The sequence below is a fragment of the Elephas maximus genome, chromosome 3, assembly GCF_024166365.1.
Source record: "Elephas maximus indicus isolate mEleMax1 chromosome 3, mEleMax1 primary haplotype, whole genome shotgun sequence".
In the NCBI taxonomy this organism is placed as follows: domain Eukaryota; kingdom Metazoa; phylum Chordata; class Mammalia; order Proboscidea; family Elephantidae; genus Elephas; species Elephas maximus.
In genome coordinates, this window is record NC_064821.1 from 208,693,401 (window position 1) to 208,720,255 (window position 26,855).

Below are 26,855 nucleotides of genomic sequence, written 5' to 3' on the forward strand. Positions count from 1 at the left end.
ACTGGAATGCATAAACATTGATATTCTAGGCACTAGTGAGCTGGAAGGGATGGGTATTGGCCATTTTGAATCAGACAATCATATAGTCTACTATGCAGGGAATGACAGCTTGAAGAGGAATGGTGTTGCATTCAGTGTCAAAAAGAACACTTCAAGATCCATCCTGAAGTACAACGCTGTCAATGATAGGGTAATATCCATGTGCCTTACCAGGAAGACCAGTTGATACAACTATTATTCACATTTACGCACCAACTGCTAAGGCTAAAGATGAAGAAATAGAAGATTTGTATTAGCTTCTACAGTCTGAAATGGATCAAAGATGCAATCAGGATGCATTGATAATTACTGGTAATTGGAATGCCAAAGTTGGAAACAAAGAAGAAGGATTGGTAGTTGGAAAATATGGCCTTGGTGATAGAAACAATGCCGGAGATTGAATGATAGAATTTTGCAAGACCAATGACCTCTTCGTTGCAAATACCTTTTTTCACCTACATAAATGGCAACTATGCACATGGACTACACCAGATGGAACATACAGGAATCAAATTGAGTACATCTGTGGAAAGAGATGATGGAAAAGCTCAATATCATCAGTCAGAACAAGGCCAGTGCCAGCTGTGGAACAGACCATCAATTGCTCATATGCAAGTTCAAGCTGAAACTAAAGAAAATCAGAGCAAGTCCACGAGAGCCAAAATGCAACCTTGAGTATATCTCACTTGAATTTAGAGACCATCTCAAGAAGAGATTTGACACCTTGAACACTTATGGCCGAAGACCAGATGAGATGTGGAATGACATCAAGGACATCTTACATGAAGAAAGCAAGTGGTCATCAAAAAGACAGGAAAGAAAGAAAAGACCAAGAAGGATGTCAGAGCAGGCTCTGTAACTTGCTCTCGAACATCGAGGAAGCTAAAGCAAATGAAAGAAATGATGAACTAAAAGAACTGAACAGAAGATTTCAAAGGGCAGCTCGAGAAGACAAAGTAAAGTATTACAATGACATGTGCAAAGAGCTGGAGCTAGAAAGCCAAAAGGGAAGCACATGCTTGGCATTTCTTAAGCTGAAAGACTGAAGAAAAAATTCAAGCTTCGAGTTGCAATAGTGAAGAATTCTATGGCGAAAATATAAAATGACACAGGAAGAATCAAAAGAAGATGGAAGGAATACACAGAGTCATTATATCAAATAGAATTGGTTGACATTCAACCATTTCAAGAGGTAGCATATGATCAGGAACCAATGGTACTGAAGGAAGAATTCCAGGCTGCACTGAAGGCATTGGCGAAAAACAAGGCTCCAGGAATTGACAGAATATCAACTGAGATGTTTCAACGAAAGAATGCAGTGCTGGAAGTGCTCACTCATCTATGCCAAGAAATTTGGAAGAGAGATACCTGGCCAACTGACTGGAAGAGACCCATATTTATGCTTATTCCAAAGAAAGGTGATCCAACCGAATGCAGAAATTATCGAACAATATCATTATTATCATATGCAAGCAAAATTTTGATGAAGATCATTCAAAAGCAGCTGTAGTAGTGTATTGACAGGAAACTGCCAGAAATTCAGGTTGGATTCAGAAAAGGACATGGAACCAGGGATATCATTGCTGATGTCATATGGATCCTGGCTGAAAGCAGAGAATACCAGAAGGATGCTTACCTGTGTTTTATTGATTATGCAAAGGCATTCGACTGTGTGGATCATAACAAATTATGGGTAATATTGTGAAGAATGGGAATTCCAGAACACTTAATTGTGCTTATGAGGAACCTGTACATATATCCAGAGGCAGATGTTCGGGCAGAACGAGGGGATACTGAGTGGTTAAAGTAAGGAAAGGTGTGCATCAGGGTTGTATTCTTTCACCATACCTATTCAATCTGTATGCTGAGCAAATAATCTGAGAAGCTGAACTATATGAAGAAGAATGGGGCTCAGGATTGGAGGAAGACTTATTAACAACCTGTGTTATGCAGATGACACAACCTTGCTTGCTGAGAGTGAAGAGGACTTGAAGCACTTACTGATGAATATCAAAGACCACAGCCTTTAGTATGGATTACACCTCAACATAAAACAAAAATCCTCTCAACTTGACCAATAAGGAACATCATGATAAACGGAGAAAAGATTGAAGTTGTCAAGGATTTCATTTTACTTGCATCCACAATCAACACCCATAGAAGCAGCAGTCAAGAAATCAAAAGACGCATTGCATTGGGGAAAGCTGCTTCAAAGGACCTCTTTAAAGTGTTGAAAAGCAAAGATATCACCTTGAAGACTAAGGTGCGCCTGAGCCAAGCCATGGTATTTTCAATCACCTGATACACATGGGAAAGCTGGATAATGAATAAGGAAGACTGAAGAATTGATGCGTTTGAATTATGGTGTTGATGAAGGATATTGGACTGCCAAAAGAACAAACAAATCTGTCCTGGAAGAAGTAAAACCAGAATGCTCCTTAGAAGCAAGGATGGCAAGACTGCACCTTACATACTTCAGACATGTTGTCAGGAGGGATCAGTCCCTGGAGAAGGACATCGTGCTTGGTAAAGTACAAGGTTGGCAGAAAAGAGAAAGATCCTTAAGGAGGTGGATTGACATGGTGGCTGCAACAATGGACTCAAGCATAACAACGATTGTAAGGGTGGCGTAAGAAACCTGGCAGTGTTTTGTTCTGTGGTGCATAGGGTCGCTATGAGTCAGAACAGACTCAATGGCACCTAACAACAATATATTTATTCAGCACCAAATCTGAACCCAGCACTGATCATAGAACTTTGTCCAAGGCAGAATGGAATGTGCCCTCATTAAGCTTAGAGTTTAGTGGAAAGATAAAGCAAAGAGGCAATTATACAATAATCCTTGCAATGACAGGAATAGTACAGACATGTGGTAGCACATAGGAAGTGTGGTAGGGAAGTGGGGGGAGGGGTGGTGCTGGTCAAGGCCCTCTTCCTGGAGGAAGCCTAAAATGAAGACTGAGAGATGAGTAAGAGCTTTTTTTTTTGAAGTTTTTAATTAAATTTTTTTTTATTGTGCTTTAAGTGAAAGTTTACAAATCAAGTCAGTCTCTAATACAAAAATTCATACACACCTTGCTGTATACTCCTAGTTGCTCTCCCCTTAATGAGACAGCACACTCCTTCTCTCCAACCTCTGTTTTTGTGTCTATTTGGCCAGCTTCTGACCCCCTCTGCCCTGTCATCTCCCTTTCAGACAGGCACTGCCCGTACATTCTTGTGTGTCTACTTGATCCAAGAAGCTCACTCTTCACGGGTATCATTTTCTATCCCATAGTCCAGTCCAATCCCTGTCTGAAGTGTTGGCTTTGGGTATGGTTCCTGTCTTGGGCTAACAGAGGTCTGGGGACTATGACCTCTGGGGTCCTTCTAGTCTCAGTCAGACCATTAAGTCTGGTCTTTTTACGAGAATTTGGGGTCTGCATCCCACCACCCTTCTGCTCTTTCAGGGGTTCTCTGTTGTGTTCCCTGTCAGGGCAGTCACAGGTTGTAGCCAGGCACCATCTAGTTCTTCTCCTCTCAGGCTGATGTAGTCTCAGTTTATGTGGCCCTTTCTGTCCCTTGGGCTCATAATTACCTTGTGTCTTAGGTGTTCTTCCTTCTCCTTTGCTTCGGGTGGGTGGAGACCAATTGATGCATCTTAGATGGCCACTTGCGAGCATTTAAGACCCCAGACGCCACTCTCCAAAGTGGGATGCAGCATGTTTTCTTAATAGATTTTATTACGTCAATTGACCTAGATGTCCCCTGAAACCATGGTCCCAAACCCCCAACCCTGCTATGCTGGCCTTTGAAGCATTCAGTTTATTCAGGAAACTTCTTTGCTTTTGGTTTAGACCAGTTGTGCTGACATCTCGTGTATTGTGTGTTGTCTTTCCCTTCACCTAAAATAGTTCTTATCTAGATGGCACTGGGTGTTTTGGGTTTAGTATCTAATTAGTGAAATCCCCTCTCTCTCCCTCCTTCCCCACTGTAGTAGCCATCAAAGAATATTTTCTTCTCTGTTTAAGCTATTTCTCGAGTTCTAATAATAGTGGTCTTATACACTATTTACCCTATTGCAACTGAGTAATTTCAGTCAGCATAATGCCTTCCAGATTCTTCCATGATATGAAATGTTTCAGGGATTCATTATTGTTCTTTATCAATGCATAGTATTCCATTCGTCTGTTGATGGGCACCTTGGTTACTTCCATCTTTTGGCTATTACAAACAGTGCTGCAATGAACATGGTGTGCACATATCTGTTTATGTAAAGGTTCTTATTTCTCTAGGATATATTCCAAGGAGTGGGATTGCTGGATCTTATGGCAGTTCTATTTCTAGTTTTTTAAGGAAGTACCAAATGGATTTCCAAAGTGGTTGTACCATTTTACAGTCCCACCAGCAGTGTATAAGTGTTCCAGTCTCTCTACAACCTCTCCAACATTTATTATTTTGCTTTTTGTATTAATGGGGTATTGTTGGGGTGAGATGGAATCTCATTGTAGTTTTGATTTCCATTTCTCTAATGGCTAATGATTGAGAGCATTTCCTTATGTATCTGCTCACCGCCCGAATGTCTTCTTTAGTGAAGTGTCTGTTCATATCTTTTGCCGATTTTTAATTGGTTTATTTGTCATTTTGTAGTTGAGATTTTGCAGTATCATGTAGATTTAGAGATCAGGCGCTGATCAGAAATGTCATAGCTAAAAACTTTTTCCCAGTCTGTAGGTAATCGTTTTACTCTTTTGGTGAAGTCCTTGGATGAGCATAGGTGTTTGATTTTTAGGAGCTCCCAGTTATCTAGTTTTTCTTCTGCATTGTTAGTAATGTTTTTTATGCTGTTTATGCCATGTATGAGGGCTCCTAAATTGTCCCTATTTTTACTTCCATGATCTTTATCATTTTAGATATTATATTTAGGTCTTTGATCCATTTTGAGTTAGTTTTTGTGTATGGTGTGAGGTATGGGTCTTGTTTAATTTTTTTGCATATGGATATCCAGTTATGCCAGTACCATTTGTTAAAAAGGTTGTCTTTTCCTCATTTAACTGACTGTGGGTCTTTGTCAAATATCAGCTGCTTATATATGTATGGATTTATATCTGGGTTCTCAATTCTGTTCCTTTGGTCTATGTATCTGTTGTTGTACCAGTACCCGGCTGTTTTGACTACTGTGGTGGTATAATAGGTTCTGAAATCAGGTAGGGTGAGGCCTCCCACTTTGTTCTTTTTCAGTAGTGCTTTACTTGTCCAGGGCCTCTTTCCGTTCCATATGTAGTTGGTGATTTGTTTCTCTATCTCTTTAAAAAATGTCGTTGGAATTTGGATCGAATTACATTAAATCTGTAGATCACTTTTGGTGTAATAGACATTTTTACAATATTAAGTCTTCCTTATCCATGAGCCACGTATGTTTTTCCACTTACACAGGTCTCTTTTGATTTTTTTGCAGTAGTGTCTTGTAGTTTTCTTTTTATAGGTCTTTCACGTTTCTGGTAAGATTTATTCCTAGGTATTTTATCTTCTTGGGGGCTGCTATAAATGTTATTGGTTTGGTGGTTTCCTCTTCGATGTTCGTTTTGTTGAAATAGAGGAATCTAACTGATTTTTGTATGTTTATCTTGTATCCTGTTACTCTGCTGAACTCTTCTATTAGTTCTAGCAGTTTTCTGGAGGATTCTTTAGGGTTTTCTGTGTATAAGATCATGTCATCTGCAAATAGAGAAACTTTTACTTTTTCCTTGCCAATCTGGATGCCCTTTATTTCTTTATCTAGCCTAATTGCTCTGGCCAGGACCTCCAGCACAATGTTGAATAAAAGTGGTGATAAAGGGCATCCTTGTCTAGTTCCTGATCTCAAGGGCGATGCTTTCAGACTCTCTCCATCTAGGATGATGTCGGCTATTGGCTTTGTATAAATGCCCTTTATTATGTTGAGGAATTTTCCTTCTATTCCTATTTTGCTGAGAGTTTTTATCATGAATGGGTGTTGAACTTTGTCAAATGCCTTTTCTGCATCAATTGATAAGATAATGTGGTTCTTGTCTTTTTTTTCTTTTGTTTTATTTATGTGGTATATATTATTATACATTAATTGCTTTTCTAATGTTGAACCATCCCTGCATACCTGGTATGAATCCCACTTGATCATGGTGAATTATTTTTTTGATATGTTGTTGAATTCTATTGGCTAGAATTTTTTTTGAGGATTTTTGCATCTAAGCTCATGAGGGATATAGGTCTGTAATTTTCTTTTTTTGTGGAGTCTTTACTTGGTTTTGGTATCAGTGATATGCTGGCATCATAAAATGAGTTTGGGAGTATTCTGTCCTTTTCTTTGCTGTGAAATACCTTTAGTAGTAGTGGTGTTAACTCTTCTCTGAAGATTTGGTAGAACTCTGCACTGAAGCCGTCTGAGCCAGGGCTTTTTTTTTGTTGGAAGTTTTTTTTAAATTACCTTTTCAATCTCATTTGTTTTAGGTTTATTTAGTTGTTCTATCTCTGTTTGTGTTAGTTTAGGTGGTATTATGTTTCTAAAAATTCATCCATTTCTTGTAGGTTTTCAAATTTGTTAGAGTATAATTTTTCATAATAATCTGATACGATTGTTTTAATTTCAGTTGGGTCTGTTGTAATATCGCCCTTCTCATTTCTTATTCAGGTTATTTGCTTCCTCACATGTTTTTCTTTTGTCCATTTGTCCAATGGTTTTATCAATTTTGTTAATTTTTTCAAAGAACCAGCTTTTGGTCTTGTTAACTCTTTCAATTGTTTTTCTGTTCTCTATTTCATTTAATTCTGCTGTAATTTTTATTATTTACTTTCTTCTGGTGCCTGACTTTTTTTTTTGTTATTGTTGCTCTCTTTCTATTTGTTCAAGTTGTAGGGATAATTCTTTGATTTGGGGCCTTTCTTCGTTTATCCCTAGCTGCTTTTAAAATTCTCTCTTTATCTTTGGTTTTGGAAAGTTTGATTATAATATGTGTGGTGACTTTCTTTTAAAATCTACATTATGTGGCATTTGATGAGCATCTTGGATTGATATCTTCTCATCTTTTACAATATCAGGGAAGTTTTCTGCCAACAATTCTCTTTGTATTCTCTCTTATCCCTCCCTGTTCTGGTACTTCAATCACTCTTAGGTTATTTCTCTTGATAGAGTTCCACATGATTCTTACGGTTTCTTCATTTTTTTAAATTCTTTTGTTTTTTCTTCAAATATATTGGAGCCAAGTCCATTATCTTCAGTCTCACCAGTTCTGCCTTCCACTTGCTCAATTCTGTTCCTCTGACTTTCTACTGAGTTGTCTAATTCTGTAGTTTTATTGTTAATCTTCTGAATTTCTGATTGTTGTCTCTGTATGGATTCTTCCAGCTTATTAAATTATTCATTTTTCATTATATTCCTGAATAACCTTTTTAATTTCTTCAACTGCGTTATCTCTGTGTTCCTTGGCTTGTTCTGTGTATTCCCTGATCTCCTTCTTGATCTCACTCTTGATGTCTTGAAGAGTTCTGTATATTAGTCTTTTGAATTCTGCATCAGGTAATTCCAGGAGAGCACATTCATTCAGAAGATCCCTTGATTCTTTGTTCTGAGAGCTAGTTGAAGCAATCATGGTCTGTTTCTTTATGTGATTTGATATTGACTGTTGTCTCTGAGCCATCTCTAGGTTGTTGTATTAGTTTATTTAATGTTTGCTTACTGTATCCTAGCTTCTTGCTTTGTTTTGTTTTGATATGCCCAAATAGGTTGCTTGAGTGAGCTAGGTTAATTATTTTCACCTTGGAAGCTCTGACGTCCTGTCACCAGATGCCTAGAGGTGTTATCAGGTGTATCAATCTAGGAGTCCATTCAATTTTTTGTATGGATTCAGCTCATGTGTCCGGGTAGTTGGTCATCAAGTATGTGGTATAGGCTCTGTCCTACAGTCTTAGAGGGGCAGGGGTGATTGTTGTAGGTACCGGTATCCAGTTGCAGTAGCGGGTCAAGCTGTGAACAAGGCAGAGGGCTGACAACCATCCCAAGAGTGTCTGTGATGAAAGCGTGTCTCTGTTCCCTAGAATGCACAGGTGAGTGGGTTCTGCAGATGAACCATGGGCACCCAATGCTTTTGGTTGTAAGGACTGGGCAGTACCAGTTATCCTTGGATCCCTGTCGTGGGTGGCTGGGTGACCTGAGTGGAGCCACCAGTCCTTAGGCCCCTGACGTGAGTAGGTGAGGACCCTGTTTAATAGGCAAAGCAGTGTCAAACATCAAACATCCACCTCTCTACCACACAGCTGAAACAGTTGCAGTCTTCCAACAAGGGCCTATTCCTCTGAGATAGGCCCACACTGGTTCATGCACGGGGGAAAGGTATTCAAAGTCCACGGACCGTTTATGCCTGGACAGGAGCTGCTTCTGTCCTGAGCTCCCAGGTTAGTAGAGCTTGCAGATTATCTTTTCCCCCAATTGTGTATTTATTCTTTCTTCAAGGCCAGGAGAATGGCTCAGGGTGCTCAGCAGGCCTATCTCAGGCCCAGGGAAATCAACATCTACTGAAGCTGGCTTGGGGCCTGGGGGCATGTGAAATATGTGCTAGTATTTAGCTTTTGCTGAGAGCCCTGTTCTTCTCTGGTTCCAGTGGTGTGAGTAGACTGTGTGGCTGGCTGTTTCTCCCTGAAGGAACTGTGGCTGAACGCTAGTACCAGCCCACCACAATTGCTCCTGGGAATGGCGCCTGAGGGTTCCCAGCGATTCGGGTCTGGCAACTCCTCTCTGCTTCTGAACTGTCTCTCCGTTTCCCTGTGCTCAGTCCATTTTTTAACTTTGCCTTTGATGTTCAGGGCTCCTAGATTGTGATAAATATAATCGTTTCACTTGTTTTTTTCGAGGCTTTGTTGTAAGAGGTTTCACCGGAAGCATGTGACTACTGTGCCATCTTGGCCCCGCCAAGCTTTAGCTTGGTGCAAATCAACAAACATGTTTCAGGAGGAAGAAAAGTTATTTAGGAACCTGACAGCAGTTCAAGATGGCTGGAGTGTGGAGTGCAAGGTGTTCTCTGTTGAGAAGAGGTAAGCAAGGGAGGTATTTCAGAAGGTAGGCTTTCTTCTGAGTGCACCTAGGAGCTGTTTACATGTTTTAGATTACTGCCTGAAGACAAGAAAATCGACGAGGGGAGGTGGTGAGTCAAGGCTGAAGTCCAGAAGAACAATTAGGAGATATGAAAATTAACTAAGACACAATTTGCATTATTCCGATGAAAGAGGCAGTGACTGTGATGGGGCAGGTGATGGCAGGAGGGACAGAGACACATTTCGGAGCTAGAATTTCAGCAGCTCGGTAGTAAAAATGAAGGAAGAATCAAGAATGACTCCTAGGTTTCCATCATGAGCAAAAGGATGGTCCGTGAGACTACCCTAGGAAGGAAAGAGAGATTAACAGGTAGGGGCACAGGTTTTTAGTAGATTTTTGCAAATAAACACTTTGCCAGGGTTGAAAACAAGAATTCATTACGTGGAAATCTTTCCGCATAACTCTCTGTCTGTTATCCATGTAAAAAGACAAAGGGAATGGATGGTAGGTGGGATTTGGGTACCATTCTTTCTTATAACCTGTTACCTTTCAATTGGCAGCTGAGAGTGTTTACCATTTGCACCACCAAAGGACTCCTTCACTTTATTAGTGTAGAATCATTGGATATATTAATTTTAAAGCCAAGAGGGTAACCTCCAGCTTTTGGCAGTTCATTTCCCAGTCCAAGATTAATAAATGCCTCTAGTGGCAAAACTGCAATATCACTTAACATTCCTAACAATCCTTAAAGGCATTGTGATATGGAATTTCTTCATAAAAATATACCTTTAATTCTGTAAATGTCACCCCATTTACTGTCAAAAAAAAAATTAGCTCTTTTTCCTGTTTATAATAATAAAAGATAGAGGATGTTCAAGGCCACCTGTTGTCTAAAACTTAGATGGGAATTAAAACACTTCAAATTCTGATGGTTATTACTTATTTGTCTAATCTAAAAAAAAAAAAAGCTTTCCTTCCTCAATATTAATTAGGTTTCCCACTCTCTCTTTCTGCCTTACATTTTTCTGGTCTCTCTGTTTATCCATTTCAGTGTGTGTTTGCATGCGTGTTTCTCTTTCTCTTTTTCCCTATCTCTGCTTGATATTTTTCTGAGGGATTACTTCTTTCTCTGTACTGACTTATGTGTCTTATTTTCACATCTTGTTGTGAGATGAGGCTATCTGAATCAGCTGAATGCCTTAAGCTATAACAAAAGATCATAACCAAAGTGCTTAAGCAATAAAAAATTTATTACTTCACATAACGAGTTCAGGGAAAAGTCACTTCAGGGTTGGTCAGTTTTAGTGCCTCAACAAAATCATTGGGCTCTTTATTCAATAAATATTTGAGTGCCTATTTGTGCCTGGCCTTGATTTAGGCACATGGGATGCACACTGATTAAAAAGAGAGAGAGAGAGAGACCTGTCCTCATGGCATTGGTTTTTCCCAACTTTGCCTCATGGTAGCAAGATGGTTGCTGCAGTTCCAGGCATCATATCAGATAGGACAGCATCCTATATTTAGCAGGGCATCTCTTCCTGTGTGTTTCTTTATCAGGAAAGAGAAAGATTCCTGTTTATATCTCATCGGCCAAAATTTCTTCACATATACCTTCCTAAACTAGTTTCTGGCAAGGACAATTGTATTTCCACCATTTGCTTAGGCTATATGGGATTTACCTTGGCACCAAAGATAAATACTGACTTCCGACACCATTCCCTATTGATCTGGGGTGGGGTCGAAGCATAAAAATTTCTTCAAAGCTTAATCCCTTGGTCATTTTATCCAGCCTCAGTTGAGACCCACTGTAGTCCCTCTCAGGTGTTCTGCATCATATACTCTCTGGGTATGAAAATACTTGAGCTTCCTTCTAGACCTTAGTGATTAACCCCAGTGTCCTGGCCCAGCTTCCTCTGGCCCAATCCCAGGAAATCTCTGGCTGGCCCTTCTCTCAGCTGCAGACACCTAGCCCCTCCCTCAGCTTCCCTGAGCTGAGTGCAGTCTCCTTCAGCATGTCCAGCCTTTCCTTAGCCCAGCTTGGCTCTTCCGTTCTCTTCTTTTTTTTAATTAAAATTCTCCTCCAAAATTACAAAAGTACAAGTGTTCACTGCAACTACTGAAAGAACACAAAGATATTTTTACAAAGAAAGACTTGAAAAACTTTCCCTTCTCCCTCCTTCATCATTCTAGAAGAATGGCATTACCAACATCAGGCCAAGCCCGCATTAAGGCATGTGAAGGCCCTCAACACTAATAATCTGTGTTGCCCCTCCTCTGCTTGCTCACGCATTTCAATGAGATATGTGAGTTATGTCTACATGTATGTATGTGTGTGTATGTGTCTTAGCTATCCGTGATGTAACTTCTTTTTAAACGTACTATAATATCAGCGATTGAACACCAAAGTGGCATAAGCCCTTTTAGTGAAATGAGATGAACTGGATTAAAAAATTTTTAGTGGATGCAGGTTACTAAGATTTTTACTATATACCACATTTTCTACAAAAAGAATATTCTACATATTCTACAAACAAAGAAAATGAGTCAGTGAACTTTGTTGTTTCAACAATCAATGTAAAATTCTGTTGACCTCCCACAACAAAAAACTGACTTTCATCAGTTTTACTTTAAATGGCTCATACTTCAATTTTGATGCCTGTTTCATAATAAATGCTATAATTATAAATGAACAAATGAAAAGATGTCATAAAAGAAAGCTTAATGATCAGAAAACAAATATTACAACAAATTACTATATTTTATTTTTAAATAAATATTTTGTCTCAACATGTTATACTTAAAAACATTTCTTTCTATTCTTTACTTTTACAAATTCTTCAATGATTTCATCACAATTAAGCTGCCAAACAGTATCTGCTTCTATACATAACAAGGGTAATGGATCAAGTCTTCACTGAATCACTGTTTTACACGGAGGGTTTTTGAGTCTCTTTAGGGATGAAAATGAGCGTTCTGTTGTGCAGTTTGTGATCATTAAAGTTAGGAATATGCATAAAGGAATATCAACACTGGGAAACATGCATTGTATTTTATTTTCTATTGTGGAATCATACATGCCTATGTGAGTGAAATTTGTCTTTTCTGAATCCGTAAACTTAGTTCTCATGTAAGAAAGAAACTGTCACACTTCTCTGTAAAGGTTTGTATTTAAGTCGTCAGGATAAGCCTGCACTAATTTCTTGGATGCCTTCATATGTTCTTCATCAGGTATATCCACTTTGTTTAAGAAGGAAAATTTGTTTGAAAGAACTTTATACATTTTTACTCTTCTTTTTTCACGTAAGATTCAAGTGTGTCAATGATGGTGTGTAGTATGTGGTTCCGTGAAATTGATCTCTGGCTCTTCTATCATTCACTTGTTTCTAATATTTCTGCGATGGTGAACTGCTTGATAATCAGTATTTGCTTTGTTGTATTTTCAAAATCTTCTCTTAAATTATATAAACATCCTATTAATGACGGGTAGAGATCTGTGCATCCTTTAAATTTACTCCTGAGTCCTGGAGAGCTTGACACGTCCGATGAAAATGCTGCGAAGTATTACTCCACATAACCAACATAAATACACAGTCTAGTGTTTGCATTTTGTTAGTGATGTTTTCAGCTTCTTTTTTGGTATCTCTTTTTGTGTCTAGCTTTCAGCAGTATTTTCTAAGACATCTAGAATCTGAGCGTATGATTCTAGGATTACACTCACTGCTACAGCAGGCACGTCCCAACATGTGTGCGACAGACACTCTCACTGACTGCTCTGACAGGGATCACAATAGAGGGTCCCAGACAGAGCTGGGGGAAAGTGTAGAATAAAATTCTAACTCACAAAAAAAGACCAGACTTACTGGCCGGACAGAGACTGGAGAAACCCTGAGAGTATGGCTCTTGGAGACAACCTTTTAACTCAGCACTGAAGCCACTCCTTACCCTTCTTTACACTTCACGTAAAGATTGAACAGGCACATAAAACAAAACGAGACTAAAGGGGCACACCAACCCAGAGGCAAGGACTAGAAAGTAGGAGGGAACAGGAAAGCTGGTAATAGGGAACCCCGGGTCAAGAACGGAGAGTGCTGACACGTCATGGGGTTGGCAACCAATGTCAACAAACAATATGTGTACTAATTGTTTAGTCAGAAGCTAGTTTGTTCTGTAAACCTTCATCTAAAGTACAATAATTAAAAAAAGACATTTTAAGACTAAACCACTGCCTAAATATGTTTTAAGAACTGTCCATTGAATAGAGGAGGCAAAAAATGTACAGAGTAACTAAACAGTAGGAAAAAAAAAACAGCTGCTTCCAGACAACAATCGATTGTGTTACATCATATAAGATGAAGTGAATGCGAAGCACATGGTATGAAAATGGCACGTACATTATGTTCTAAAATTTTCTTTTGCATACCTTTATAATGCCCTGACATACTGGCAACATTGTCGGAGGACTGGCCTCTGTACTTAGAAAAATCAATTTCGCAAGCTTCACATAAATAGTGAAATACTTGATTTGCAGTTTCTTTACCGGTATGACTTTTTACCTAGTAAGTGTGATAAATCTCTCCACAGGTTTCCCATGTGTTGGAGATACGTATCTGTCATGGATTGAATTATGTCCCCCCAAAATGTGTGTATTAGTTTGGCTGGGCCATGATTACCAGTGTTGTGTGACTTTCCTAGTTGTAAACCCTGCCTCTGTGATGTTAATGAGGGAGGATGGGCGGCAGTTGTGTTAGTGAGGCAGGACTCAATGTACAAGACTGGATTGTGTCTTGAGGCAATCTCTTGAGATATAAAAGGGATTAGCTAGCAGAGGGATGGAGGACCTCCTACCACCAAGAAAGCAGTGCTGGGAGCAGAGCGCATCCTTCAGACCTGAGGTCCCTGCGCAGAGAGGGGGAAGATTGACGAGAACGCCTACAGAGACAAAGCCTTCCCCTGGAGCTGACACCCTGAATTTGGACATTTAAGCTTCTTTACCAGGAGGAAATAAACTTCTCTTTGTTAAAGCTATCCATTTGTGGTATTTCTGTTACAGCAGCACTAGACGACTAAGACAGCATCTTTGACCAATACTTAGCTGATCTGTATGAAAATGATCAGAAGTGGAATGTACATAAGACAGGGAGCAAAGGCCCTGAGACTGGAGGGTGCCTGTTTGAGAAACAGCGAAAAGACTGGTGTGGTTAGAGGAGAAGCAAGTAAAAGAGAAATAGAGGATACTACCAGGGATTTTTTTTTTTATCAGGGAGGTAATAGGGGTTTGGGTGTGGAACTTAGGAACTTATTAAGACAAGGAACGGAGTGGCCCCCAAATCTGTAAACAAAGAAATAAGAACAGAGCCAGGGCCCAGAAACAAAGCCATTCCCCAGAACAATGGGGCAGGGCATCTAAAAATAGCCGGCAAACTTCTTTAAAGTTGCCTTTCAGAGGCAGCTGGAGAAAACCAGGCCCAGGGACATGGGCAGAACATCCACCCGTGACCACCGTGTGACCTTCCACCAGGGGCAGTGAGGGGTTACAGCTCCAGCTGGGGAATCGAACCAGGGGAGTGAGAGACTGCACAAGCGCAACACCCTATAATAAGTCCTGCTACGAATCCCAGGGGCCTCCAGGACAGGAGCCATCTTGGAGAGCTGCTGCGTGTACACCTTAGTTAACATATCCCCGCCTGTGTCTATGAATAAACATGACTCTTTTCAAGCCCAAGAACTTTTAAAAACTCAGGCCCATCTTTAGTTCTGTGAGATGAGGGTAAGCATTGCTCTAGGCCCTCCTCGTCTCCGCTTGCAAGCCTCTTCAATAAAGCTTTGCTCATGTGGCAAACTACATGCCTTACCTTCTCATTCTTGACCAGAAAGAGGCAAGAATCTTATTCTGGTAACATACAGACAAATTGAAATATCGAGCTATACTTATTTCACTGAAAATAAGTTGATCAAACTTTATCATTTATTAAGTTTTTTCATTCTTCACATGTTGTTTTTGGCATAATACGGTAGGTTGCCCTTTCTTGTGTTAACATATTTTGAGATGTGACGCGCTAAAGATGGATTAAACTGAGCAACAAGGTCAAGTAAACCCCCCAAAAATTCCATTTTGTGGGGAACCAAATGCTTTGTTTCTTCCTAAAAAAGATAGTCCACCTTCATCGATTGTTACAAATGACAGCAATAATGCACTGCAAAAAGGCTTTCTAATACTGACGTTCTTCATTAATTTGTGTTTTTGGTTCATGAGGTAAGCCAAAACTATGTCTTCTGCTTAAATATGACACCAATACAATCTCTGTGAATTGAACTGTTTTCATGTTTATCATATTCAAGTTGCACCAATTTCTAAGTCCATTGGAAATCCTGGTGGTGTTGTGGTTAAGTGCTACTGCTGCTGGCCGAAAGGTCTGCAGTTCAAATCCATCAGGCGCTCCTTGGAAACTCTATGGGGCAGTTCTACTCTGCCCTGTAGCATCGCTATGAGTTGAAATCGACTTGATGGCAAAGGGTATCCATAGCAAACTGAGAATTAAATGACTCAGGGCTAAACAGTTTGCAAACAAAACAATATACAGAGCTGACAGAGAATATAGTAGCTGCTTCCTTGTATAATTTTCACCATTAGCATTGCACCCTAGAAATGTATTCTGGCTATAGACCCTTGTTTGTTTACCATCCAGAAATTTTCTACATGAATTTTCAAATGGTCCACTGTGATGTTGACAATCACTTGGCCCTCTTTTTTGATCCAATAATTTATATCATTACCAGAAATACTATTCCACAAAACAGGATCTGTATTTCTGTTATTTATGGGGTCTGCAAATGTGACAATTTCAGATTCTAAAATAGTTTAATTTTCTATGCCATTATTAATTTTTTTATTATAGCAAGGGATGGATGCAGAATTTGGAACAAATTCTGTTATATTCATATTGCTATTAGTAATTTCAGCACTAGCAGTACTAGTACAACAATTTGTACCCATTAAACCCAAGCGTTCAATGGAAGAAGTGTCTTCTCATTCATTATGTTTAATTTTGGAATTGTCTTTAGGAATTCACATATCCTTTTCTTTTTATCTTCTGTGAGCTTTCATTTTTGTGTTCCACTTAGTTGTAGCCATTTTATGTTACCTGGATATAAAATTATGTCACCTTTTAAATTTGGTTCTACTGTAGCAAATATAAGACAGAAAACAGAGGGCCCCCCCAAATCTGCAAACAAAGTAAAAAGAAATAGGCCAGGGTGCGGAAACAAAGCCATTCCCCAGACCAATGGGACAAGGTATCAGAAACTAGCCTGCAAACTTCTTTGAAGTTGTCTCTCAGAAGCAGCTGGAGAAAACCAGCCCCAGGGACCAGAACACACACCTGTGACCCCTGTGTGACCATCCACCAGGGGCAGTGAGGGGCAGCAGCAGCAGCCGGGAGACTGCGCAGGCGCAACACCCCATAATAAGTTCTGCTACAAATCCCAGAGGCCTCTGGGACAGGCGCCATCTTAGAAAGCTGCTGCACACACACCTTAGTTAACATATCCCCACCTGTGCCTATGAATAAACATGAATCTTTTCCCACCCAAGAGCTTTTAAAAACCCAGGCCCATCTTTTGTTCTGTGAGACAGGGGTATGTTTTGCTTAGGCCCTCCTCGTCTCTGCTTGCAAGCCTCTTCAATAAAGCTTTGCTCGTGTGGAAAACTCTACGTGACTTACTTGCTCATTCTTGACCAGTGAGAGGCAAGAACCTTATTCTGGTAACAAATACATTGAATAATCGAAAAAAAAATTATAAAGTAAAAATTACATTCAAATTTGGATGTTAACACAAAAGTTATATTTGGAAATTAGAAAGTAAAAAAATTGACTTGGAACATGTAATTTTGTTCTTCGGGTCTATAAAGTATATTAAGAACTATAAAGTTCTTAATACACTTTATAGTCAATGGAGCCAATCCAGAATCACACATTGAACCCTGTTGTCACTGCTCTCTAGTCTCCTTTAACCTGGAGCACTTCCTTGGCCTTTCCCTGACTTTTCTAAAATTGGCACTTTTTAAGATTACAGAGCAGTCAGTTTGAGGAATGTCTCCCTATCTGGGTTTGTAAAAACTGCTTAAGGGTGGTGTCTGACCTCCTTTCACTTCACAAAGGGGAAGGAGAATCAAGATCAACAACCCAAGGATGATTTCCATGAGGTGGAGGTCAGACATGCCTCCTCTCTCTGCCATCTTTACTAATTCTGAAACCAACTATCCCTCCCACAGCGCTCTACTTCTCTACTTGGTTCGATAATTCATTGCAATGGCCTCACAGAACTCACAGACAATACTCACAATTATGGGGTTTATTAGGGAAGTAACAATTACAGTTCAGGCTCAGGAACACTCAGGATACAGCTCTTCCTTCAGGATAGCCTCTTCCTAGCCATGCTTGCAGGCATCCCTCTCCCTGGCCCTGGCCCTAGCCCTAAAAGGCCTCTGCCCAAAGGCACTCAGTGTTCACTCTCCATGGGCCAGGAAGCCCAACACGTAGTCTCCTGCTGCTGGGTCTCTACTTTCGGTCTCTCCTGCCACCACTTCTCACTGCCCTCAGTGTTACAGCTCTCTCTCCCTCTCCGCCTCTTGGTTCCAGGAGCTTCTCAGTGGAGGGATCGTGGGTCCAAAGGATGTGCTGGCTCTTCTTCCTAGGTGGTGGTAGGCTCCTCTGTGGCTCATTTCAAACCCAGCGGGATGGCAAAACCAACCAATTCCTTTGGTGGGCCACAATTACCCTATCACACAGTTCCACCCAATCACTTGAGTGGGAATTACAAGACCATGGCGAGAAAGACCACACGAAAGTGATCCATCACATGACAGGATTTGTCCAAGGTTTTCCCATGATTACATTCAGGTTTTGTATTTTGGCCAGAATATCATAGAGGTGATGATAAGTTCTTCTTGTTGCATTCTGTCAGGTTGTACATGAACTTAATGTGTCCCATTACTGGTGGTTGTAAAAGGGTGTTAGTAGTAATGTCCGAACTTGTTTAAGACCAGGGAGATAATAACCAGGATCAGCCCAAAGCTGATTCCCGTGAGGTGGTGGTCAGATATACCTCTGCCCTCCAACCTCTTTTTTTTCTTTTTAACAATTCTGACACCAGCTGTCCCTCCCATGACACTCTCTACTTCTCTTCTGGTTTTAGTAATCTGTTGCAACGGCCACACAGAATTCACAAACCATACCTATAGTGAAGTGGTTTAATAAGGAAGTAACAGGGTACAATTTGGGATCAGGATCAATAGGTTACAAGTCGGGATCAGGGTCAGGAAGCAGGTAGGCAAAGTCTCCCTTCTTCAGTGCAGGCCAACTCTCTCAGCAACTCTCTTGGCTGTGCAGTGTTCCTCTCAGCCCCCTGAGGACAAGCTCCTCTTGGCCCCCTCAGGAAGGGCTGCTCTTGGCCCTGCTGTCTGTCACCACCAACTCTACCACAGGACCCCTCCCAGGCCTGTCTTCACCATCTCTGCTGTCGGGCCCCTTTTGGGTCTCTTGCTGTCTTCAATATTACAGCCCTTGATGCATGGTATGGCTCTTTTAGGAGCTGCTTCTTCTCGCTTTCTTCCTTCTGCTTCTTCCTGCTCTTCCTGCTTCTTTCTGTCTCTAAAACCTCTGTGAGGTTGGCCGCTTATATACACAAACTCTTGATCAATTTCAAGGTATGGTCTCCTTCAGCAGGGGGCCACGAACTCCCCTCTTGGTAGGCCACAGATACTTAATTTGCATAGTAGGCTACAGACTTGTCATTTGCATAGTCTATTGACCAATCCCTGGAAGGTATATACCAAGCACAGGGCAAGCTGCAGTCAAGGAAAAGTTGATCACCATGGACAGTTTATCCAAGAAAAGTCAATCACCATGGACAAGGTAACAAACCCTCAGGGGCAGAAAACTAGGGGAAAGGTAACTCTTCAGGGCTTAGGGGGAAAATTTCTCAAAATGTTTTCCAAAGAACCAAAGCAAAAGGCCACATACAGAAACTCATTTCACCACAGTGGTGTTAACTTTGATCACTTGGTTAATATGGAGTTTGTCAGGTTTTTTCTCTGTAAAGTTACTTTTTTCTCCCTTTGTAAGGAATACGTATGTTGTGGGGAGATACTTTGAAATTGTGTGAAATTCCAGTCCTTATCTGACTTTTACCCACTAGATTTAGGATCCTCTGATATTTCTACCTGAGATTATCATAACTATGATGGTTGCCAGATGGTGAATTTTCTAAATTAATTTTTTTCTTACATTCGTAAGTTGACGTTCAGTTGTAAAGAAATCTTTCTCTTCTCTGCATTTGTTTATCCACTGATTTATTTATATCAGTATTGATTCATGCATTCCTGTTTTAATGAATGGGTTATAATCCATTGTTGGCATTATTTACTATTTATTTACTTACCATTATTTATTTCGATGCTTAAATTATCCCAGTATTGTCAGTTGGAGCTCCTGCAAGGTGACTTCTGTATCCTTTTAACACGTCCCCATTCATTCATTGAGAATCTTCTGGCACAATATAATGTTCCAGGCTTGTCCTGTTCTGTACCTGCCCTGGCCCTGTAATCAACCATTTCCTCCAAGGAGCCCTGGTTCCTTTAGTGGAGAATGGTACTTAGAAACCAAGATCTGGGCTCTGTGTGTATTCATTCCTGCTGGGGTGTCAGTCCTACTAGACCCTTTCAGCAGATCAGACTAGGAGATATATGTACGTCCTTAAAATCCCATTGCTGTTGAGTCAGTTCTGCCCCATAGTGACTCTATAGGACACAGTAGAACTGCCCCATAGGGTTTCCAAGGAGTGGCTGGTGGATTTAAACTGTAGACCTTTTGGTTAGCAGCCAAGCTCTTTAACAACTACACACCACCAGGGCCCCAAAAAACAGAATGTTGCATTGGCTGGGAATCGAACCCAGGCCTTCCTTGTGGCAGGTGAGAATTCTGTATGTATTACATTTTCATCTACATTTATTTCTATATTTATGTATATATTTTGCGAGCTGTGGGTTCACACTAACACCTCCCACTCCAGTACAATACCACAGGGTCCACTCTAGCCCTTACTCTTTGCATATTTGTACCTCCGTTCTCCAACAGTGAGAAACCTGGCTCCCATTGCTCTCAACATGTCTACTGATTTGCTCAATTTCCCTATGTAGTCAATCTCCTGATTGCTAAAGGTCATTTCCCAACAGGCCCAGAGGAAAACTCTCCTCATGGGATCCCTAACCCCTGCTGGCTGCCTTCTACCACCCCCAAACCCTCCTTGTGCAGCCCCCATTTCTGCCCTGCTGTCTTCCTTCTCCATTTACTTTTCACATGTTAAAAACATTTACTGTCTTCCTCTGGGAAACCTTCCATTGCTGTGCTTTAAACACATAAAAACACACAAGCCTTTGTGTTTTTATTTCAGGGTACTCAATTCCATTTCTCAATGACAATCACTTGTGATAGAATGAGTTGTTTTTTTGTTTTTCTGCTTTTTTCCACATTCCTGAGATTTAAGGCTGAAGTATACATATTTTGAAATTAGCATTATAGCATGTTTTCTTCTTTCTCTTAATTTTAAAAGCAGATGATCAGCAGCACAGTGTAATCACTTACTAAAAGGTGATTAATTAGAGCTTTTTGCAGTTCTCCTGGAAAACTAAGTAACTGATTAATATACTGTGGCCTTCGATGGTCTTTTCTTCCACTGGGTCTTTTCTCCCATTGGAGTCCTATTCATGGAAAAGGGCTCTGCCTTTGATCAAGACCCATGTGACATGTAGTGTCCCACCCACTTTTTCTGTCTCTTGGGTTTCTCTGGCTTTGCTAAAAGTATGTGCTGCTCTCCAGTGGGAACTTGTGTAAGGGTGAAAGGTGAAAGAAATATTCATTGAAGCAAAATAGCTGGGATATCAACCTTAAATGTGAGGTAGTGCATTCAGGAAGTGTGATGGGGTAAAAAATTTTGTCTCGTTTGGTTTTTTTACAGGTAGGTAAGCCTTGTAAGAGTATTTATGGTTTCCTTTTTTTTTTGTGATAGTTAAGGAGTACTAGTGGGTGTGTGTATGTGTCTGTGTGTGTGTGTGTGTGTCTGTGTGAGTTTTGCAAGAAATCTTGCCACCCATGACCGGTGGGACAGACAGGTACCCACCAATCCTGGCACCTGAGACCCCCTGAGGTTTGTGGGACCCATATATTCCCAAATAATATTTCTCAAAATTCATATTACCAACCAAAAATTTAAACACACTCCATGACTCAGCATGCGTCCATTAATGAAAACAAATGGCATCCAAAAAAAAAAAAAAATTCAAAGCAGAAAATAATAAAGCCTTGAGTGGGTTAAAGGCAAAGATCTAATTTGCTGCATCAAAATCGTCATCTATCCATTCATTCAGCTATCTATTCATCCACCAAACATTTATTGAAGGTCTACTATATACCTGGGGCACCCCACGATAACATGGCTTCCTCCACAGGTGCCTCCTTGGCCTACTATGTGCCCAGGACTCCCCATGGTAACATGGGCTCCTCTACATGTCCCTTTACAGCCTACTACGTGCCCAGAGTACTCCATGGTAACATAGGCTCCTCCACAAATCCCTCCCTGGCCCAGGCTGCATATCTGGTGTTCCTCATTCTTTGCTCTGTGCTGGCTTATATTTATTGCTTTGCTGGTTCAAACTACCAGGTAGGTGTGAAGGGGTAGGCCAAGAAGGAGAGTAAAAGAAATGAATCCTTGTGGGCCAGCCAGCCCCCCAGAAAAGAGGGGAAATAACCCCTCAGACAGCCACTTTCCCTTCCCCTTGGGCTGTCAGTTCCTCTCAGCACACACAGCAGCAGATCAGTAACCCAGAAAATATAGGCATTTACCTACTGGGTTACCTCCATTCTGATTTCTGGAAGGGTGGAAAGGGCAGGTAAGGGGCTCCTTCCTCCCCATTTCCTACCCCTTCTTCTCAGTGAATGTCTCTGCTTGGGGCCTAAGGACTCTGAAGCAGCCCCTGGCTCTGTACTTCTTGACTCTCGTGCAAGCTCCAACAGATTGCAACCTGGGACCCAAGAGCATGGCGGAGACAAAACCTGTTTGCTTTGTGGGTCATTCATTCTCTGCCAAGGGAAGGGCCTGGGCAGGGCGAGGGGAGCAGCTGTAAGTCACCTCGGGTGACTGTGATGCTATCTGGGCCTAACGGTTTCCTCTGGGTAGGCACTTCCGCCCTCCTGTTTGTGAAGCCAAAAACCTGTGCAGGGGCAACCCCCTTCTAAGCAGAAAGGAGGGCTAGATGGAAGGAGAAAGGAAAGCCTCGTTGTGCAGGGTTAACAGAAATACTAACAGCGATGCTTTCATCACCAGCTCAGTCCCATACCCTTAAAAAAAATAAAGAAAAAGAAATCACAAGAGTGCACTGCAGGGCACAGGGAAATTTACTTTCCTGCTGCCAACTCTGCCCTAGTGTCTTCACCTTCATGGCTCTGTGACTGGAATGGGAGGAGACTCACCATCAATTCCTGGGTGGGGGGGGGGGAGTCCCTTCCAGTGGGCCCCAGAGTGCCAGGCTCTAAATGAAAGAGATACCGGGTCCCTAGTCATTTAAAGGAGCCCTGGTGGCACAGTGGTTAAGAGCTATGGCTGCTAACCAAAAGGTTGGCAATTTGAATCCACCAGCTGCTCCTTGGAAACCCTATGGGACAGTTCTACTCTGTCCTCTAGGGTCACTATGAGTCAGAATAGACTTGATGGCAACAGGGAGTCATTTAAAACTTTACATGAGCCTAAGCATTATATTTATACAAAATGCCTGCTTTACTCTACAGTGGCTGGTGGATTTGAACTCCCGAACTTTTTAGTTAACAGCCAAACGTTTAACCACTTGCACCACCAGGGTTCCCCTTCGCTTTATAGGATGAGGAAAATGAGGACCAAAGAGGTTAGGTGGCTTGTCTAAGGAAACACAGCTAAAGTGTAGCAGAACTAGGATGGAACCTTCAATCTGAACTCAGGGGTGGAGCCCCTATTCTCAGCGAAGGTAAAGGAACTAGAAACCACTCTGGCATTAAGGCTGTTTTAGAAAGTGGGACCTTAGGAGGCTCTATGACAGGAAGATGTTCATGTCTCCAAGACTGGTAACTAGAGCAGCAATCTAACTAAGTACCTGGAAGGCAGAAGGTGGTGTTGGGATGTGAGGCAGAATTAGGGCAGTGTTCCTTTTTTTTTTTTTCCTTAACGTGAGCAAACTCTGAGCTTATTTCCTCTGCCTGGTTTCTCCGCAAGTCTCCCTCCACAGCGCCTACCATCGCGGGTTCTACCCTTTACCCTTTCCCTGGCAGAATCTGGGTCAGGGATTAGGGAGTGGAGGTGGGCAGGAGAATGTTACAGAATAACACAGAGGTACCCCTGCCAGCCGGTTCCTTCCACTCACAAAACTCTGAAGTCACTCCCCCACCTCCTCTTTGCCAGAGGGGGAGGGATACAGAAGGGGCACCAAGGGCTGGCAGGCGGCAAGTATGGAAGCTGGAAGCAGAGAAAGAATTTGGACCAGATTCCAGTCCCTGCATCCCTCGGGTGCAGCCTCCTCTTCTTCAGCCTCTTTGCTACCCATGGGGCTGGGACTGCCCTGGGGGAGGGCTGCAGTGCTGAGCCTTATGGGAATCCGACATTCAGGGTCCTGTCCTTTACTGTGTTTAATAGGAACAGAGAAAAGGCACTCCAGCAAGCAGCTTGTGGGAGCTGAAATTCTCATGAAGTCAAACGCGTCAATCACATCAGGGGGAGAGGAAAAGATTGACTGCTACAGGGAGCTTGAAAGGTTTGCTTGAAGTTATTTTCCTTTTCCTTCTCCAGAAGATGAAACACGGATGAGCAAAGATGATAGACTGATAGGTGGTGGTTTCCTGAAAATGTGAGGCTGAAGGTGTAGCGGGACAGAGATGTAGAAGGGAAAGCTGGTCCAGTCAGTTCCACACCGGGGTGGAAGCCTCCGTCTGAACTGCTCCTCTCCTGGGACCAGGGAGGGAAGATCCTCTTAACTTTCCACCCTAAAACTCCAGGAGAACTAGGTAGACTTTAACGTAATTAAAAAAAAAAAAAAAAGGAGTAGGGAAAAGGAAAGCAGTAAGCGTGCAAATAAAAGAAGGGAACAGAAAGGAGGAAAAATAAGAATGATAGAACAACTCTAATTTATAGGGCAATAAAAAGAAAGAAGGCATATTAAACGCGGGAGAAGTTGCGAAGAACTGAAACTGTGGCAAAGACCAGGGTTCTAGAGAAACTTTGCCAGAAAGAGGGGCAAGGCGGCTGTCCCATCCCCATGTTTGGGCAGATTAATGGAGTCGTGGCTCCCTCTCTTGAGTCCTGCCCTGGGAGGGACAGTATCTGTTTAGATTTGTGTCTAAATTTAAACCCTGATCGCCTGCCTCCCTCCCCTCCTCCCCACCCCTCCCCTCCCTCTTCTCTCCTCCTCCTTCCTCGTTCTCTCGAGCTGGGCCCCTGGGCCCGGGCAGTCCCGCAGCCGAGCGGAGCCGGGCTCGCCGCGCCGCCGCCCTAGCCCCGTGCGCGCCGCAGCCCGAGCCCGGCCGGGGCGGGAAGGAGCGGAGAGCAGGCACCACGAGCACCGGCCCGGACGTGCGTGCGCGTTCGCGGCGGAGTCGGCACCTGGGGGACATGGAGGTAAGGGACCCTGGCTGGGGGCGCAGGGCGCGCGTCTACGCCGGCCGCGGGAAGCCACGAGCGCGCGAGGCGCGGAGTCAAGGGCGCCCCCTCCCCAGGCAGCTGCCCTGGCTCGGAGGAGGGAGCCCGCGGCTCATCGCTGCTGCCAAGAAGGGCAAATGCCCGCTGCTCCGACGCCTCCTTGGCCAACTCCTGGGGATCGACCCTGGTCCTTCCAGGAGACCCCCCTGGGCAGGCAGGGGGTGTACCGGGAAAGACGTAGAGGGAGAGAAGAGAGGCCTTTGGCGGGGGGGGGGGGGCGGGGGGCAGGTGTCTTGGCTGAGGACTTAAATGCTTCAGAAAAAAAACGTTAGGAGCAGCCAAGGCTTGTAAACGGGCAAACATGTGGGAGCACAAACTCTGCCAGAAAGCAGAAGCTGCTGAGTCTGAAGAGACAGAGACGGGTACTGAAAGAGAAACAGAACTGGCAAAATGAGGCTTGTCTTCTGTGTGCGTCTGTGGGCTTCCCTTTTTGCTTGCAAACTGTCCTTTTAGAAAGTCCGGTCGTCCTCTTGTTTCTGTGAGTCGCATCTTCTCTCATAACTTTCTGAAAAGCCCCCCTCACCGGACCCTCCGATGACACTATTTGTGATAAAACTTGAGACTCCCCTGGATGCCCGCGCCCTCTGAGATGGTGTGTATTGGGGTGTGCTGTCCACATCTGGAGGCTGTACCAGGGTGAGGCCCACCGCTCCTCTGCCTGCTGAGGGGACTCCTGGGGACTTTTCTCGTACCTCAGCGGAGTCCAGGCAGTCAGCTTCTAGTGAAGCAGAGGCTAGAAGTGTGTATTTCCCACGTTGCTCTCTGCTCCACATCTTGAGGCTTCCGTAGATTTCCCTTTTGAAAATGAGACCTGACATTTAGCCCCAAGTCAATCTTAACAAGGCCTGGGGCTTTTGAAAGGAAGAAAAGAGAAAGTGCAAACTTTATGTAAGCTTCGGAGGTGATTCCACCCCTATTCAAAGGGAAATCCAGGCTCCTCACTAGGTTGTGATGAGCAAGAATCAGGCTTGAGAGTCAATTCTGCTCTCTCTTCCCAGCTTCTGGCTTATCCCTTAGCCGTGGCCATCTCTTCTAAGCCAGACTCATCGCTTGGCCTCAGAAGCTCTCTGACTTCTCTGCGGGGACAGTTGGCTTGTCCTGGGCAGCTGTATTCAGGCTACCTTCAAATAACAGGGGTCACCTTCAGGAGACTTTATAAAGTACTAGGGAGCGTGGAATCCCCTAGAGTCTGCAGTAGACCCTCTTTAGAAACTATTGCTAGAAGGGGAAACATGGGTAGATCAGGGTTGGGGGAGCTGTTGTTTTGTGCCATCACATCGATTTCGACTCATAGGTACACACACAGAAAAACTTGCCCTCGCCAGGTGGTATGCACAAGTCTGCCTTCAGGATGTATCTCAAAGATAGTGTATGCACAGAACAATGGAAATCTCTCGGAACTGGCTAAAGCTTCAGGACAGAGACAGTGATGGCTCAGGGACGCCCAGCTTATTGGGTTGGATGAGGCTTCTAAAGTTGGTTCCTTCCTCTGGGAGAGGGCAGGGTGCCTCAGGCCCCAGGTTGGAGGCTCCATATGATTTATGACCTGCCTAATCTCCAGCAGAAGTGGGTAGGAGATAAGAGAAAAGCAAGCTTTAGGCTTAAAAGCAGGTCACTGCTTTTAGTTGGAGTTTGAACTTTGTTCTAGGAAGACACACAGGGAATCCTGCATTTCTTCTCCCTCAGCTGAGGAAGGAACACAGTATGGCAGAGACCCTGGAAAGATCTCTTGAGCAATTTCCTGTGTGGCTTGGGGGAGGTCCCTGCAAAGAGAAGGCCCTCTGGTCCACAAGCCGAGGTGTATAGTAACTGATACGTGATTCCACCAAGATACCCAAACATTCTGGTGCTGAGGCTGGGAGAGAGGCAGAAGCCTGGAAGGGAAGGAGGGAGAGAAGCAAGGAAGGCTGCCGATGGCCCTGCGTTTACGGCAGGACATGGAGCTGTTGGTTGGCAGGGACTGCTTTTGAAGTTTGTCAAAAAGCCAGGAAAAAAAAAA

The 26,855-nt window shown here is 42.7% G+C and overlaps 1 protein-coding gene and 1 long non-coding RNA gene across 3 annotated transcripts in view; both read left to right on the top strand.

Annotated features, from left to right (window-relative positions):
• LOC126073925 (uncharacterized) overlaps positions 1–14,074 on the top strand; it is a 36,031-nt gene extending 21,957 nt beyond the window's left edge. The window contains exons 1-3 of one of the 2 annotated variants that reach the window (XR_007516877.1): positions 7,431–8,445; positions 8,902–9,081; positions 13,664–14,074. This is a non-coding gene — a long non-coding RNA (uncharacterized LOC126073925). Of the gene's footprint in view, positions 1–7,430; positions 9,082–13,663 lie in introns of those variants that run through there. The other variant, XR_007516876.1, reaches the window with a different exon arrangement.
• A 10,504-nt stretch (positions 14,075–24,578) lies between these two features.
• Positions 24,579–26,855, top strand: part of RCSD1 (RCSD domain containing 1) — an 84,066-nt gene continuing 81,789 nt past the window's right edge. Inside the window, exon 1 of the mRNA XM_049881172.1 lies at positions 24,579–24,775. Coding sequence (XP_049737129.1) covers positions 24,770–24,775 — 6 coding nt within the window. The 5' untranslated portion in view covers positions 24,579–24,769. The remainder of the gene's footprint in view (positions 24,776–26,855) is intronic.